At 45.5% G+C, this 17,371-nt stretch overlaps 1 protein-coding gene across 1 annotated transcript; it reads right to left on the bottom strand.

The window, feature by feature from the left end:
- Window positions 1–15,725: 15,725 nt before the first annotated feature.
- On the bottom strand, window positions 15,726–16,653 carry LOC109784293 (defensin-like protein CAL1). Its single transcript, XM_020342891.4, has 2 exons — window positions 16,400–16,653; window positions 15,726–16,297 (listed from the first exon to the last, which is right to left on the bottom strand). Exons 1-2 carry the CDS (start codon window positions 16,461–16,463, stop codon window positions 16,113–16,115), a joined length of 249 nt encoding a protein of 82 aa, XP_020198480.1. The 5' UTR covers window positions 16,464–16,653; the 3' UTR covers window positions 15,726–16,112.
- Between the last annotated feature and the right edge of the window lie 718 nt (window positions 16,654–17,371).

Below are 17,371 nucleotides of genomic sequence, written 5' to 3'. Positions count from 1 at the left end.
CATCCAAACAGTGCGTGCATGCGCGGTATCCCTTGTTTGTCTGTCCTGAAAGGTTACTGAGAGCAGGCCAATCATTGATGGTCACGAACAGCAACGCCTTTAGGTCAAATTCTTCCTGTCCGTGCTCATCCCACGCACGTACACCTATTCCATTCCACAGCTGTAAGAGTTCTTCAACTAATGGCCTTAGGTACACATCAATGTCGTTGCCAGGTTGCTTAGGGCCTTGGATGAGCACTGGCATCAGAATGAACTTCCGCTTCATGCACAACCAAGGAGGAAGGTTATACAAACATGGAGTCACAGGCCAGGTGCTATGGTTGCTGCTCTGCTCCCCAAAAGGATTAATGCCATCTGCGCTTAGAACAAACCATACGTTCCTTGCGTCACCTGCAAACTCCTCCCTGTACTTTCTCTCGATTTTTCTCCACTGCTACCCGTCAGCGGGTACTCTCAACTTTCCGTCTTTCTTACGGTCTTCTTTGTGCCATCGTATTGCCTTGACATGCTCTTTGTTTTGAAACAAACGTTTCAACTGTGGTATTATAGGAGCATACCACATCACCTTGGCAGGAATCTTCTTCCTGGGGCGCTCGCCCTCGACATCACCAAGGTCATCACGGCTGATCTTATAGCGTAATGCATCGCATATCCGGCAAGCGTTCAAATCCTCGTACTCACCGCGATAGAGGATGTAGTCATTAGGGCATGCATGTATCTTCTGCACCTCTAACCCTAGAGGGCAGACAACCTTCTTTGCTTCGTACGTACTCTCGGGCAATTCGTTGTCCTTTGGAAGCATATTCTTTATCATTACCAGCAACTTTCCAAATCCCTTGTCAGATACACCATTCTCTGCCTTCCATTGCAGCAATTCCAGTGTGGTGCCCAACTTTTTCTTGTCAGCTTCACAATTCGGGTAAAACAATTTCTTGTGATCCTCTAACATGCGCTGCAACTTCTTCTTCTCCAAATCACTTGCGCAGTTTCTCTTTGCATCGGCAATGGCCCGACCTAGATCATCAGCGGGCTCATCTGATGCCTCTTCTTCAGCTTCTTCCCGCATTGCCGGCTCAGCTTCTTTCCCCACTGTTGTATCATCGTATTCAGGGAACCCATGGCCAGGATAGCTGTTGTCGTCCTCTTCTTCTTGATTGTCTTCCACTATAACCCCTCTTTCTCCGTGCTTGGTCCAAACATTATAGTGGGGCATGAAACCGGACTCAAACAGGTGGACGTGAATGGTTCTTGACTTAGAGTAATTGTGATCATTCTTACAGCCAGCACATGGACAAGGCATAAAACCATCCGCCCGCTTGTTTGCCTCAGCCGCAAGCAGAAAAGTCTGCATGCCATTAATGAACACGGGAGAGCATCGGTCATCGTACATCCATTGTCGGCTCATCTTCATTACACAACACCGAAAAGACCAAATTAATACAAGTTCATACATAAAGTTCATACAACACTTAAATGCAACAAATAAATAACTCTCTAGCTAAAGCATTTAAATGCAACAACAAATGCGATCAAGATCACAACTAAGGTAACAATTGATCCAACAACATAATGATACCAAGCCTCACTATCAATGGCATATTTTCTAATCTTTCTAATCTTCAAGCGCATTTTCTCCATCTTGATCTTGTGATCATTGACGACATCGGCAACATGCAACTCCAATTCCATCTTCTCCCCCTCAATTCTTTTCAGTTTTTCTTTCAAATACTCGTTTTCTCTTTCAACTAAATTTAACCTCTCGACAATAGGGTCGGTTGGAATTTCCGGTTCACATACCTCCTAGATAAAAATATCTATGTCAACTTGATGGGCATAATTTGTTATAAACACGAAATGCAACAAGTAGTTTTAAAAGAGAATATACCACATCCGAATCATAACACGGACGAGGGCCGACGGGGACAGATATCAAAACCATGACACTATGTATAACAAACAACGTACGGGTAAGATAATTATAGGAGTAACTGTTGGAAATATGCCCTAGAGGCAATAATAAATGGTTATTATTATATTTCCTTGTTCATGATAATTGTCTATTGTTCATGCTATAATTGTGTTATCCGGAAATCGTAATACATGTGTGAATACATAGACCACAACGTGTCCCTAGTAAGCCTCTAGTTGACTAGCTCGTTGATCAACAGATAGTCATGGTTTCCTGACTATGGACATTGGATGTCATTGATAACGGGATCACATCATTAGGAGAATGATGTGATGGACAAGACCCAATCCTAAGCATAGCTCAAAGATCGTGTAGTTCGTTTGCTAGAGCTTTTCCAATGTCAAGTATCTTTTCCTTAGACCATGAGATCGTGTAACTCCCGGATGCCGTAGGAGTGCTTTGGGTGTGCCAAACGTCACAACGTAACTGGGTGACTATAAAGGTACACTACAGGTATCTCTGAAAGTGTCTGTTGGGTTGACACGGATCGAGACTGGGATTTGTCACTCCGTATGACGGAGAGGTATCTCTGGGCCCACTCGGTAATGCATCATCATAATGAGCTCAATGTGACTAAGGATTTAGTCACGGGATCATGCATTACGGTACGAGTAAAGTGACTTGCCGGTAACGAGATTGAACAAGGTATTGGGATACCGACGATCGAATCTCGGGCAAGTAACGTACCGATTGACAAATGGAATTGTATACGGGATTGATTGAATCCTCGACATCGTGGTTCATCCGATGAGATCATCGTGGAGCATGTGGGAGCCAACATGGGTATCCAGATCCCGCTGTTGGTTATTGACTGGAGAGACATCTCGGTCATGTCTGCATGTCTCCCGAACCCGTAGGGTCTACACACTTAAGGTTCGGTGACACTAGGGTTGTAGAGATATTAGTATGCGGAAATCTGAAAGTTGTTTGGAGTCCCGGATGAGATCCCGGACGTCACGAGGAGTTCCGGAATGGTCCGGAGGTGAAGAATTATATATAGGAAGTCCAGTTTCGGCCACCGGGAAAGTTTCGGGGGTTATCGGTATTGTACCGGGACCACCGGAAGGGTCCCGGGAGTCCACCGGGTGGGGCCACCTGTCCCGGAGGGCCCCATGGGCTGAAGTGGGAAGGGAACCAGCCCTTAGTGGTCTGGGGCGCCCCCCCTTGGGCCTCCCCCTGCGCCTAGGGTTGGAAACCCTAGGGGTGGGGGGCAAGCCACCCCCTTGGCCGCCGCCCCCCCTCAGATGGGATCTCCAGGGTGGCCGGCGCCCCCCCAGGACCCCTATAAATAGTGGGGGGGAGGGAGGGCAGCAGCACCACAGCCCCTGGAGCCTCCCTCTCCCCCTGCAACACCTCTCCTCCCCGCTTGGGCTTGGCGAAGCCCTGCCGGGATCCCTGCTACTTCCACCACCACGCCGTCGTGCTGCTGGATCTCCATCAACCTCTCCTTCCCCCTTGCTGGATCAAGAAGGAGGAGACGTCGCTGCTCCGTACGTGTGTTGAACGCGGAGGTGCCGTCCGTTCGGCGCTCGGTCATCGGTGATTTGGATCACGACGAGTACGACTCCATCAACCCCGTTCACTAGAACGCTTCCGCTCGCGATCTACAAGGGTATGTAGATGCACTCCTTCCCTCTCGTTGCTAGTAGACTACATAGATGGATCTTGGTGATGCGTAGAAAATTTTAAAATTCTGCTACGATCCCCAACAGTGGCATCATGAGCCAGGCCTATGCGTAGTTACTATGCACGAGTAGAACACAAAGCAGTTGTGGGCGTAGATCATGTCAATTTTTTCTTGCCACTACTAGTCTTATCTTGTTTCAGCGGTATTGTGGGATGAAGCGGCCCGGACCGACCTTACACGTACACTTACGTGAGACAGGTTCCACCGACTGACATGCACTAGTTGCATAAGGTGGCTAGCGGGTGTCTGTCTCTCCCACTTTAGTCGGAACGGATTCGATGAAAAGGGTCCTTATGAAGGGTAAATAGAAATTGGCATATCACGTTTTGGTTTTACGTAGGTAAGAAACGTTCTTGCTAGAAACCTATAGAAGCCACGTAAAAACTTGCAACAACAATTAGAGGACGTCTAACTTGTTTTTGCAGCATGTGCCTTGTGATGTGATATGGCCAGAAGATGTGATGAATGATATATGTGATGTATGAGATTGATCATATTCTTGTAATAGGAATCACGACTTGCATGTCGATGAGTATGACAACCGTCAGGAGCCATAGGAGTTGTCTTTATTTTTTGTATGACCTGCGTGTCATTGAATAACGCTATGTAAATTACTTTACTTTATTGCTAAATGCGTTAGCCATAGAAGTAGAAGTAATCGTTGGCGTGACAACTTCATGAAGACACAATGATGGAGATCATGATGATGGAGATCAAAAAGGAACATCAAGTGTTGATGGTGAATAAAACCACTAAGTTCAAGAAAGGCAAGGGTAAGAAGAACTTCAAGAAGGACGGCAAGGGAGTTGCCGCGCCCGGTAAGCCAGTTGCCGGGAAGAAGTTGAAGAATGGACCCAAGCCTGAGACTGAGTGCTTTTATTGCAAGGGAAGTGGTCACTGGAAGCGGAACTACCCCAAATACTTAGCGGACAAGAAGGCCGGCAACACCAAAGGTATATGTGATATACATGTAATTGATGTGTACCTTACCAGTACTCGTAGTAGCTCCTGGGTCAAATTTGATACCGGTGTGGTTGCTCATATTTGTAACTCAAAACAGGAGCTGCGGAATAAGCGGAGACTGGCGAAGGACGAGGTGACGATGCGCGTCGGGAATGGTTCCAAGGTCGATGTGATCGCCGTCGGCACGCTACCTCTGCATTTACCTACGGGATTAGTTTTAAACCTCAATAATTGTTATTTAGTGCCAGCTTTGAGCATGAACATTGTATCTGGATCTCGTTTAATTCGAGATGGCTACTCATTTAAATCCGAGAATAATGGTTGTTCTATTTATATGAGATATATGTTTTATGGTCATGCTCCGCTGGTCAATGGTTTATTCTTGATGAATCTCGAACGTGATGTTACACATATTCATAGTGTGAATACCAAAAGATGTAAAGTTGATAACGATAGTCCTACATACTTGTGGCACTGCCCCCTTGGTCACATTGGTGTCAAACGCATGAAGAAGCTCCATGCAGATGGACTTTTGGAGTCTCTTGATTACGAATCATTTGACACGTGCGAACCATGCCTCATGGGTAAGATGACCAAGACTCCGTTCTCCGGAACAATGGAGCGAGCAACCAACTTATTGGAAATCATACATACCGATGTGTGCGGTCCAATGAGTGTTGAGGCTCGCGGAGGATATCGTTATGTTCTCACTCTCACTGATGACTTAAGTAGATATGGGTATGTCTACCTAATGAAATACAAGTCTGAAACCTTTGAAAAGTTCAAGGAATTTCAGAGTGAGGTTGAGAATCAACGTGACGGGAAAATAAAGTTCTTACGATCAGATCGTGGTGGAGAATATTCAAGTCACGAATTTGGTACGCACTGAAGGAAATGTGGAATCGTTTCACAACTCACGCCGCCTGGAACACCTCAGCGAAACGGTGTGTCCGAACATCGTAATCGCACTCTATTGGATATGGTGCGATCTATGATGTCTCTTACCGATCTACCGCTCTCATTTTGGGGCTATGCTTTAGAGACTGCCGCATTCACTTTAAATAGGGCTCCGTCGAAATCCGTTGAGACGACACCGTATGAATTATGGTTTGGGAAGAAACCTAAGCTGTCGTTTCTAAAAGTTTGGGGATGCGATGCTTATGTCAAGAAACTTCAACCTGAAAAGCTCGAACCCAAGTCGGAAAAATGCGTCTTCATAGGATACCCTAAGGAAACCATTGGGTATACCTTCTACCTCAGATCCGAAGGCAAGATCTTTGTTGCCAAGAACGGGTCCTTTCTGGAGAAAGAGTTTCTCTCGAAAGAATTAAGTGGGAGGAAAGTGGAACTTGATGAGGTGATAGTCACCCCTTCCGAACCGGAAAGTAGCGCAGCGCGGGAAGATGTTCCTGTGGTGCCTACACCGAATGAGGAGGAAGTTAATGATGACGATCATGAAGCTTCGGATCAAGTTACTGCTGAACTTCGTAGGTCCACAAGGACACGTTCCGCACCAGAGTGGTACGGCAACCCTGTCCTGGAAATCATGTTGTTAGACAACGGTGAACCTTCGAACTATGAAGAAGCGATGGCGGGCCCGGATTCCGACAAATGGCTAGAAGCCATGAAATCCGAGATAGGATCCATGTATGAAAACGAAGTATGGACTTTGACTGACTTGCCCGATGATCGGCGAGCCATAGAAAATAAATGGATCTTTAAGAAGAAGACAGACGCGGATGGTAATGTGACCATCTATAAGGCTCGACTTGTCGCTAAGGGTTATCGACAAGTTCAAGGGGTTGACTACGATGAGACTTTCTCACCCGTAGCGAAGCTGAAGTCCGTCCGAATCATGTTAGCAATTGCCGCATTCTATGATTACGAGATATGGCAAATGGACATCAAAACGGCATTCCTTAACGGCTTTCTTAAGGAAGAATTGTATATGATGCAGCCGGAAGGTTTTGTCGATCCTAAGAATGCTAACAAGGTATGCAAGCTCCAGCGCTCCATCTATGGGCTGGTGCAAGCATCTCGGAGTTGGAACATTCGTTTTGATGAGATGATCAAAGCGTTTGGGTTTACACAGACTTATGGAGAAGCCTGTGTTTACAAGAAAGTGAGTGGGAGCTCTGTAGCATTTCTCTTATTATATGTGGATGACATACTATTAATGGGAAATGATATAGAATTCTTGGAAAGTATAAAGGCCTATTTGAATAAGTGTTTTTCAATGAAGGACCTTGGAGAAGCTGCTTATATATTAGGCATCAAGATCTATAGAGATAGATCAAGACGCCTCATTGGTCTTTCACAGAGTACGTACCTTGACAAGATATTGAAGAAGTTCAATATGGATCAGTCCAAGAAGGGGTTCTTGCCTGTATTGCAAGGTGTGCAATTGAGCACGGCTCAATGCCCGACCACGGCAGAAGATAGAGAAAAGATGAGTGTCATCCCCTATGCCTCGGCCATAGGGTCTATTATGTATGCCATGCTGTGTACCAGACCTGATGTAAACCTTGCCGTAAGTTTGGTAGGTAGGTACCAAAGTAATCCCGGCATGGAACACTGGACAGCGGTCAAGAATATCCTAAAGTACCTGAAGAGGACTAAGGATATGTTTCTCGTTCATGGAGGTGACGAAGAGCTCGTCGTAAAGGGTTACGTCGATGCTAGCTTCGACACAGATCTGGATGACTCGAAGTCACAAACCGGATAGGTGTATATTTTGAATGGAGGGGCAGTAAGCTGGTGCAGTTGCAAGCAAAGCGTCGTGGCGGGATCTACATGTGAAGCGGAGTACATGGCGGCCTCAGAGGCAGCACAGGAAGCAGTCTGGATAAAGGAGTTCATTACCGACCTAGGGGTGATTCCCAATGCGTCGGGCCCGATGACTCTCTTCTGTGACAACACTGGAGCTATTGCCCTTGCCAAGGAGCCCAGGTTTCACAGGAAGACCAGGCATATCAAGCGTCGCTTCAACTCCATTCGTGAAAGTGTTCAAAATGGAGACATAGATATTTGTAAAGTACATACGGACCTGAATGTAGCAGATCCGTTGACTAAACCTCTCCCTAGAGAAAAACATGATCAACACCAGAATTCTATGGGTGTTCGATTCATCACAATGTAACTAGATTATTGACTATAGTGCAAGTGGGAGACTGTTGGAAATATGCCCTAGAGGCAATAATAAATGGTTATTATTATATTTCCTTGTTCATGATAATTGTCTATTGTTCATGCTATAATTGTGTTATCCGGAAATCGTAATACATGTGTGAATACATAGACCACAACGTGTCCCTAGTAAGCCTCTAGTTGACTAGCTCATTGATCAACAGATAGTCATGGTTTCCTGACTATGGACATTGGATGTCATTGATAACGGGATCACATCATTAGGAGAATGATGTGATGGACAAGACCCAATCCTAAGCATAGCTCAAAGATCGTGTAGTTCGTTTGCTAGAGCTTTTTCAATGTCAAGTATCTTCTCCTTAGACCATGCGATCGTGTAACTCCCGGATGCCGTAGGAGTGCTTTGGGTGTGCCAAACGTCACAACGTAACTGGGTGACTATAAAGGTACACTACAGGTATCTCTGAAAGTGTCTGTTGGGTTGACACGGATCGAGACTGGGATTTGTCACTCCGTATGACGGAGAGGTATCTCTGGGCCCACTCGGTAATGCATCATCATAATGAGCTCAATATGACTAAGGAGTTAGTCACGGGATCATGCATTACGGTACGAGTAAAGTGACTTGCCGGTAACGAGATTGAACAAGGTATTGGGATACCAACGAACGAATCTCGGGCAAGTAACGTACCGATTGACAAAGGGAATTGTATACGGGATTGATTGAATCCTCGACATCGTGGTTCATCCGATGAGATCATCGTGGAGCATGTGGGAGCCAACATGGGAATCCAGATCCCGCTGTTGGTTATTGACCGGAGAGGCGTCTCGGTCATGTCTGCATGTCTCCCGAACCCGTAGGGTCTACACACTTAAGGTTCGGTGACGCTAGGGTTGTAGAGATATTAGTATGCGGAAATCCGAAAGTTGTTCGGAGTCCCGGATGAGATCCCGAACGTCACGAGGAGTTCCGAAATGGTCCGGAGGTGAAGAATTATATATAGGAAGTCCAGTTTCAGCCACCGGGAAAGTTTCGGGGGTTATCGGTATTGTACCAGGACCACCGGAAGGGTCCCGGGGGTCCACCGGGTGGGGCCACCTGTCCCGGAGGGCCCCATGGGCTGAAGTGGGAAGGGAACCAGCCCTTAGTGGGCTGGGGCGCCCCCCCTTGGGCCTCCCCCTGCGCCTAGGGTTGGAAACCCTAGGGGTGGGGGGCGCCCCACTTGCCTTGGGGGGCAAGCCACCCCCTTGGCCGCCGCCCCCCCTCAGATGGGATCTCCAGGGTGGCCGGCGACCCCCCCCCCAGGACCCCTATAAATAGTGGGGGGAAGGGAGGGCAGCAGCACCACAGCCCCTGGAGCCTCCCTCTCCCCCTGCAACACCTCTCCTCCCCGCTTGCGCTTGGCGAAGCCCTGCCGGGATCCCCGCTACTTCCACCACCACGCCGTCGTGCTGCTGGATCTCCATCAACCTCTCCTTCCCCCTTGCTGGATCAAGAAGGAGGAGACGTCGCTGCTCCGTACGTGTGTTGAACGCGGAGGTGCCGTCCGTTCGGCGCTCGGTCATCGGTGATTTGGATCACGACGAGTACGACTCCATCAACCCCGTTCACTAGAACGCTTCCGCTCGCGATCTACAAGGGTATGTAGATGCACTCCTTCCCTCTCGTTGCTAGTAGACTACATAGATGGATCTTGGTGATGCGTAGAAAATTTTAAAATTCTGCTACGATCCCCAACAGTAACTATATATCCAAATCACACAAACATGAATTTTTTATATAAAAAAGATAAGAACAATAGGCTCACCACAAGGTGGTGCCGGCAACGGGACGGTGCGGGTGATCGACGGTGGTTACGACGGAGATTTAGAAGGCACTAAGTAAACCACACCTACATATGCAAACTAAGTGTTATTTTGACCTCAAATTGCATATAAATCAAATACTACCACATATAATTCCTCCCAAATTACTAAAACCCACAATTAATCACTATATAAACCAATGCAAGAGCTAATCTAGCAATGAGAGATGAAAGGACAAAGTTGCTAACCTTTGTGATCATTTGAATGGATGGGGGCCTGCAAATCTTGACAATTTTTGGGCAAAATTTGTGATGAGCTCGAGAGGAAGAAGGGAAGAACAGAGGAGAGGGAGAGGGGAAAGGGGGAAGAACAGAGTGCGGGTGGACGAAGGGTTTATATAGGACGACCTTTTGTACCGGTTCGAGGCACGAACCTGTACTAAAGATGCTGGAGGGGCCCAGTCTGACAACATCCTGCCACCATTCTCTTTAGTACCGGCTCGTGGCACAAACCGGTGCTAAAAGTTCGGCACGAACCGGTACTAATGAGAGAGGCCCGCCTAGCCGTTGGAACTGGCACTAATGGTCACATTAGTGCCAGCTCAAATTCAAACCAGGACTAATGAGCTGAACATTTGACCCTTTTTCTACTAGTGAACTCAGACGATGTAGGCACTCTTGGTGGTGATGTGTCACATGATGGAGATGATGTAGTCCTCGCAACAACGGATGTGGCTGTCATAGTACGCCTAGTAGTTGAAGAAACATCTGTATCAACACTTGGAATGTGCACCATGCGCTTGTTCTCCTCATGGGCAACATGTCATTTTATTTCCTGTTCAGCTTTGCAAGCAAGAAGGAACAAATGGTCCATAGGATAACACTCTTCATGAATTAGTATCTTTTGAATATCACGATTTAATCCTTCCAAAATCTATCCATAAAATCTTCTTCACTTTCTTCTAAAAATGAGTGCAACAAAGTAGTTTGTAAATCATCATAATATTTTGATACGGTGTCAGTGCCTTGTTTTAAATGTTATAAATTTTTTAATCATGCCACGAGTATAAATAAACATCAACGAATCTATCTCTCATGACAAGTTTTAAATCATCCCAAGTAGTAGGTATAAAATCAGGGTTTAACCGACAATATTCACTCCACCAAACTAAAGTAAAGCTACTGAAAGTACTAACCGCAGCTTGAAATTTTCCACGCTCATCAAAATTATGGGAAGCAAATATAGCATGAGATTAAAAATCCTGTTATTTCGCGCAGTCAGCATGAGATGGACCAGAACACATGCGCATTGTCCATGATTTTACACAATTGTTCTAGAAATGTCTGGAGCACTATAGCTTCACACTAGACCTGCAACCATCTCATAACACTGACAAAATAGAAAGATCTAGAGACGCAAGGTGGCACGATCTCACACAACCAAGAAGTTGCAGAAGCACATGCGTGCGAAGTGGGACGTGTGGCACTCGCCGTCGGGGAAGTTCTCGGTGCGGCAGACGGCGGCGCAGTTGCTGCTGCTGATAATCCTTTTTTTTAGGGTTCATATCCTTTTTTTTAGGGTTTCTGCTGCTGATAATCCTACATCCACAGAAAACATCAATCCGTAAACTCTCTAGAACCTCGTGTGGTGCCTTCAGCATTCAGTTGCCACCTCCCCCGATCCCAGCACCTGCACAGCAGCACAGCGCCCATTCCACGTTGCCACCCGCACCCAGGTCCATTAAATCCATTTTATGCCGAAACTGGTGGAGTGGGGACTATGGGGGAGTGATCACTTCACGGGCTGAATTTCACGGATTAGAGCAGTGGTCATTTTATGTAGAGACGGATGATGGATGGCCCGTCGATGGATACTGGCAAGGTCACATGCTGCTCGTCAGGCAGGCCGAGCTGGATTGGATCAAAACTGGTGGGTGGCCTGGCCATGGAGCGTCCATCAAGGTCGCAAGCAACACTCAGGGGCCTGCTGTTACTGTATGCAATGAATATAGTGCCGGGTCCTAAAAAGGAAAAACGAGCCTGATGTATCCTACGTGGTGAAATGAATGGTTACCAACATTTTCCCTGCCTGACTAGCCAGCTGCTCAACACAAATGAGACTATAACTCCGCTTAGACAACAAGGTAGGACCAATGCACTTAATACTAATGCTTTAACCATGGACCTGCCATCCTCAACCTTACACACATCCATCACAAGCAGATAATGGAGTTTGAAAAGGGCCAAAAAGGATTTTTGTTGACATTAGGAGAGTGTGGAAGAGGGGAGTTGTAGATAATAATTTACGAAGCAAGAATTTTTGATGTTGCACGATCTCATCAATCATGAGCTTCAAGTTGTGAAGCCAACCTGCTCCGTCGTGTTCTTCAATGCTAGCTTGGAAGCCCTAGGATCGAGAGGAAGAGGAAGAGAAAGAAAATCAAAGAGAGAAGTAGAGAAGAGGGTCACACTGCAAATCTGCAATACAACAAGAACTAGAGGAGGTGTTAGTATGGGTGGGGATGTGAGATGGAGATGGATTTGTGAGAAAGTGGACACCCGTGGTGTAGGTTATACCCTTAGGCATCTGTTCCAAATAAATTAGAGATTAAATTCTATCGCCAACCTGGTGGGCCATGGTCATGCATATACGCAACGAGTAGTATGAATATGACATGAATCACATCGTAATGGATGGTGAAGATATAGTGGGCTTTTATTTTATTTTATCACATAAGTAATTGTCATGGAGCTCAAAGCCTCAAGCTTAAGAGCAAAAATAAAAGTCTCATCCTAAGATCAATGCGACAAAACAATTTGTGTTCATGATCTTGCAAAAACAAATAGCACAAATATATTGCTATATAATCTATCATTGAGGTGCACCATCGAGAGCCATATTGAAGGTCGTGCAGTGCTATCTTGGTATTCAGTTTACTTAGAAATGCCTCGAGCATAAAATGTTAAGAATTAAATTCATGGTTAGAAGGGAAAACTCATCATGTATTAGAAATTACATAAATATAGACCTAAATGTAGTATCAATTCTTCATATTCACTTGAATGAATGAAACAATAACACAATAAACATTCTTAAAATACACGATAAACATTCTATAGAAAAAACACTATGAGCCTTTTTTAATACATGATGATTTTTTTTAAATAACATGCTGAACCCTTTTAAAATACATGATGATTTTTTTAAACCCCAATTAAACCTTTTTTGAAGAAAGATGAACATTTTTTAATACACGATGATCATATTTTAAATATACTGGAACATTTTTAAAGTACATGATAAAAAATTTAGTACACGTTAAAAAACACAGCATGGAAATTTATTAAATACACGATGAGCATGAAACACACATTTTTCTTAAATACACGATGTACCTGTTTTAATAATGATGAACAAAAAACAAGAACCAGGAATAAAGAAAGAAAAGAAAGGAAAGAGTAAAAGAAAAGGAAAACAAGGAAATACTACTAAAAAGGAGAAAAAAAAGAGCAAACTATAAAACGACCGATAAGCCAATTCCCAAATAAAACCACATGAAAAGAACATGTGCGATAAAGCTTTAGAGGAAACCGTCCCCTCCCAACATTACTGAGCTGACCCAGATCGATTCAGGCGGTGCATCCGGTGTTCTCAATCGGTAGGGGCTCATTTTGCCGTAAATAACGGCATGTCCACGCGTTTTTGGTTAGACAAATGGCTTGCGGACAGTCCTCTTTGGCAGGCCTTCCCGCAACTATATAACGTGGCCACAGACATCAACATATTGGTGGGTGACGCCTTGCGCACCTCGCCACCGGCGATCCATTTCTTGCGGCCCCTCTCGACGCAAGAAGCGGCTAGTTGGGACTTGCTGCAGGCTAAGATTGCTACCCGCCCTCTCAGCTTGGGGGCTGATGAGGTCTCATGGGACTTGATAGCGTCTCATAAGTTCTCGGTCAAGTCCTTGTATAACAAACTGTTTGAGGGAATCTCTTTAGACATAGCTAGGGGGCTATGGAAGGCTGGGCTTTCGCTCAAGATAAAGATTTTCCTCTGGCAAATGTTCAGAAATCGTCTCCCAACGGCTGATAATGTGGCCAAGCGCAACAGCCCCTCCGATGGATACTGTGTAGTGTGTGAGATCCAAGAGGGCGTGAACCACGCGTTATTCCAAGGTGCGTTAGCTAAGTTCGCGTGGTGTGCCGTCAGGGACGTGTTCCACCAGAACTGGAACCCTAGGTCGGGATCGGATCTATTGGCAGTTCTTCAAACCCAGCAGGGGGATAATGCTAGGGTGTTATGACGTTGCGTGGGGCGTTGCTGTGGTCCCTATGGACGATCCAGAATAAGATGATGATAGAAAAAAATTCCTTGCTCACCCGGCTGATGTAAGTTTCAAATGCCATCTTTTTCTTCAGATGTGGACACCGTTGGGGAAACAACGCGATGCTGAACTCATGAGGGCCACAATGGAGAAGATCAGCAGCAGTATCTCGTGGCTTCGGCACTCGGCTTTAGCTGGATCTTGACTCTTTTGGCATCGGTAGTGTTTTGGGGTGGCAAGGCGTGATGCTTCAGTAGGAATTTGGTCGCCCATGTTGGGTCTCTGATATTTGATCTTCGCTATGTAATGATCGTCTGGCCTTGCGGTTTGGCCAAACTATGTTGGTGTGTATGTTACTCGAACCATGTGTTGCTGCCTGGTGGCTTTATTAATTTAAAGCCGGACGCGTCTAGCGTCTTCGTTCAAAATAGAAGCTGACGTAGATCAGGAACTCTCTGAGCAAGCGCTTACTACAGACCAAAGACGATATACCAGATAAGTGAATTGCTATTGTAGAAGGTCTTGTTTAGAAACAAAGGAATGAATGTGCGTTGTAGTGCAAGAAAGCAATATTAATGATGAGATGTTACTCCAAAATAAAGACCATGAAGAGTTACTAGCAGCTTCATTTTTCAGTTTCTTCCTCTTATCAAATGGTGCCAAGTCATGTTGTAATTAAACAACATAGTATCCTGGAAGCCCTCTCATAAACTATGTTGTCCATGTAACATTCTGTAATCAAATGCCACTAAACTAGAGTCAATATTTGAAATTATAATTATATTTCGAGCAAATATAGAAGGAAATGCAATTAAAATGAATGTCATAATCTGCTTTGTTTACCATTTTCCTATTTTCTCATGATAAGGGAAAGGTTATCTAAAATAGTCACAAGAAGTCCATCATCGCATGATTGGCAACAAGCACAAAGAATTCCAATTGATAGGCCAGTCTTCGATGTGAGGGTTTTTGTCAATCAGTAATTAATGCAAACCGGTTGAACAGGCATTGATAGCTCAACTATATGACTTTTAAATATTGTGTGCATGTTTCATGGCTAAATGTAACCAACTTTTTTTATTTCTCTTATCGCATAAGTAACTGTCATGGTGCTCAAGAGAAAATAAAAGTCATGTTCTAATATGAACGGAACAAAACAAATTTTCGTATAATCATACAAAAATTTCTCGGGGCTCACGGCCGGTGAAGATGTCTGACACTGGAAACGGTTTGCCCTACTTGTGAGCTGATCGCGCTGCCTGCCTTGTGGTGTGTGTGTTAAGCCGTGTGCAACACAGTGTTTAGAGAGGTGCTTGTAAGAATGAATTGGCTTTTTTTATAAACCACCGGTACTTTCTTTTTTTGCGAGAGAAATTTCCAATCTATTCATCAATCATGGTAGTACAGTGAATAGTAAATGTAATAACAATTACAATCAGACCCATGGACCACATAACAACGACTGGACACAACCTTATTACTTGTAGGAGTATCCAAATCGCTTTACCAAAATATCTCCATAGGGTTAGACTCTGGAGGCTTGTGCGGGCCGGATTGTTCTTCCAGGAAATGGTACTCTATGCATGTTTTTCCTTCGATGTTCGTGTTCAATATTATTTAGTAAAAGTAGAAAAATAGGCTTTGTAAACCAGGTTTATTAAAATCCCAATGCACATAAAAATTTCGCATAAGATAGTTTATGAGTAAAAGAAGATTCGTACTCATGTTAATGCTCTCATTTTTTCCTTTGTTGCAGGGTTTATGTTAATGCTCTACTTTGTTATTTTCTTGCGCAAAAGGAAAACTTGGTTCTTTATGACAAGGTAATGCTCAACTTATAGTTCTTCATCAGTTCATGCATACAAATGAAATGTTCACACAGCTTCGAAAAACGTCTCATCGCATAAAAATATAGTAGTCACAATAATAGCATTTCTCTTTCAACACGATCATACTTACACATAGAGAGGGAGAGAGGGGGGGGGGGGGGGGGGGGGGGATTGCATTGCGCATGTCCATCCATGCTGAAACAACGACCATACTTAGAACATCACCACACACAAATCAGGCATATAAACTACCGAGACTCCGATTGATTTTCTACTTTATTATAGTTCTACTAAGAGGGACACACGGACGAACGTGGACGCACGGCTAGGATGATCTAGCATCGGACGTCTCGGCGCTGGCCGGCTGGGGAGGGGCGAGCGGGCGGACTAGCAGGGCTTCTTGCAGAAGCACTTGCGCTCCAAGTGCTGCCTGTGGCACTCGCCGTCGGGGAAGTTCTCGGTGCGGCACACGCCGGCGCAGTTGCTGCTGCTGAGGCACGCGCCCTTGAACTTGAAGCTCTGCGACAGGCAGTCCCGTGCCTCCGCCACCTTGGTCGTCGTCGCCCCCATCTCTGCATGCACATCAAAGAAACCACAGTAAGTAAAACATCATCCATAGAGCAAACCACAGCTCGCTCGGTGGGAAAAGTGAGAGGCTGGGCGGTGGGGCGTACCTGTGGCGACGAGGAGGACGAGCAGCAGGAGGGTGGAGGCGGCCATGCGACGAGAGAGCGCCATCGATCTGCTCTGCTTCACCCGAGACGTACTGGACCGAGCTACTATCCTCTGCTGCTGCTACGGGGGACTGTCTGTTGTCTAGCGAGCAAAGCGAATGGAGGAGAATGGGCACCAGTGAGCTGTGAGATTAGTGGGCTTAACAGACGTAGTGTTCTTCTCAATTTAATTGCTCAGCCTGACAGCCAGCCATTCTGCACCCAGCCATACAGGTCCAATAAATTCATTCGATTCCAAAAGTAGTTTTTTTTAGAATCTATTCCAAAAGCAGTGGAGTGGAGAGTAGGCATTTCACGGGCTGGATTTAGTGGGTGTTAAGTGTGCGTGGGCTTCACAAACGCAGTTGCGCACCAAATTCTTCAGTTGCTGCCCACCCACCCAGTTGCTACCTCCCCCCGATCTCGTCGTACTAGTGCAGAGCAATGGCCCATTACACGTTGCCACCCAGGTCCATTATTTCATTCCATTTCCATGTCGAAACTGGTGGATGGGGTCTCTGAGGGAGTGGCCATTTCACGGGCTGGATTTCCTTACCGATGAAGGTGGTCATCAAGATCACATGCTGCTCGTCAGGCAGGCCAAGGACCTACAGCTGGATTCCCTTTCAAACTGGTGGGTGGCTGTGGAGCGCAACAGGTCGGAGGCGAGTGCCTAACTGCCTATCATGTGCAACCGGTGCACCGTGCACCAAAAATCCATGATAAAAATGTTTTCAAAAACTCTGAAATATTCGGCTACATGAAACCAACGAACATGCATGTACCACGTCACAAATTTCTGGTTACCATTTAAACTCACAGCTTCATGTTTTTAATTTTGACAATCTTTTTTTTAGGATGGCAATCATTTCTTGAATAGTAGTCCGTTGGGTAAGAAGTAACAAAGACATAGACAAGGTTTACAGAGAAGTG

This window comes from Aegilops tauschii, chromosome 1, assembly GCF_002575655.3.
Source record: "Aegilops tauschii subsp. strangulata cultivar AL8/78 chromosome 1, Aet v6.0, whole genome shotgun sequence".
Taxonomy (NCBI): Eukaryota; Viridiplantae; Streptophyta; class Magnoliopsida; order Poales; family Poaceae; genus Aegilops; species Aegilops tauschii.
Note: the sequence above shows the minus strand (reverse complement) of the source record. Positions and strands in the feature narration are given on the sequence as shown.

Excerpts from the sequence above, each read along its gene's own strand:
- LOC109784293 (XM_020342891.4), bottom strand. The coding sequence starts at position 16,463 with ATGGCGCTCTCTCGTCGCATGGCCGCCTCCACCCTCCTGCTGCTCGTC. Across the intron at positions 16,298-16,399 it reads CGTCCTCCTCGTCGCCACAG|AGATGGGGGCGACGACGACC; the intron begins GTACGCCCCACC and ends ATGTGCATGCAG.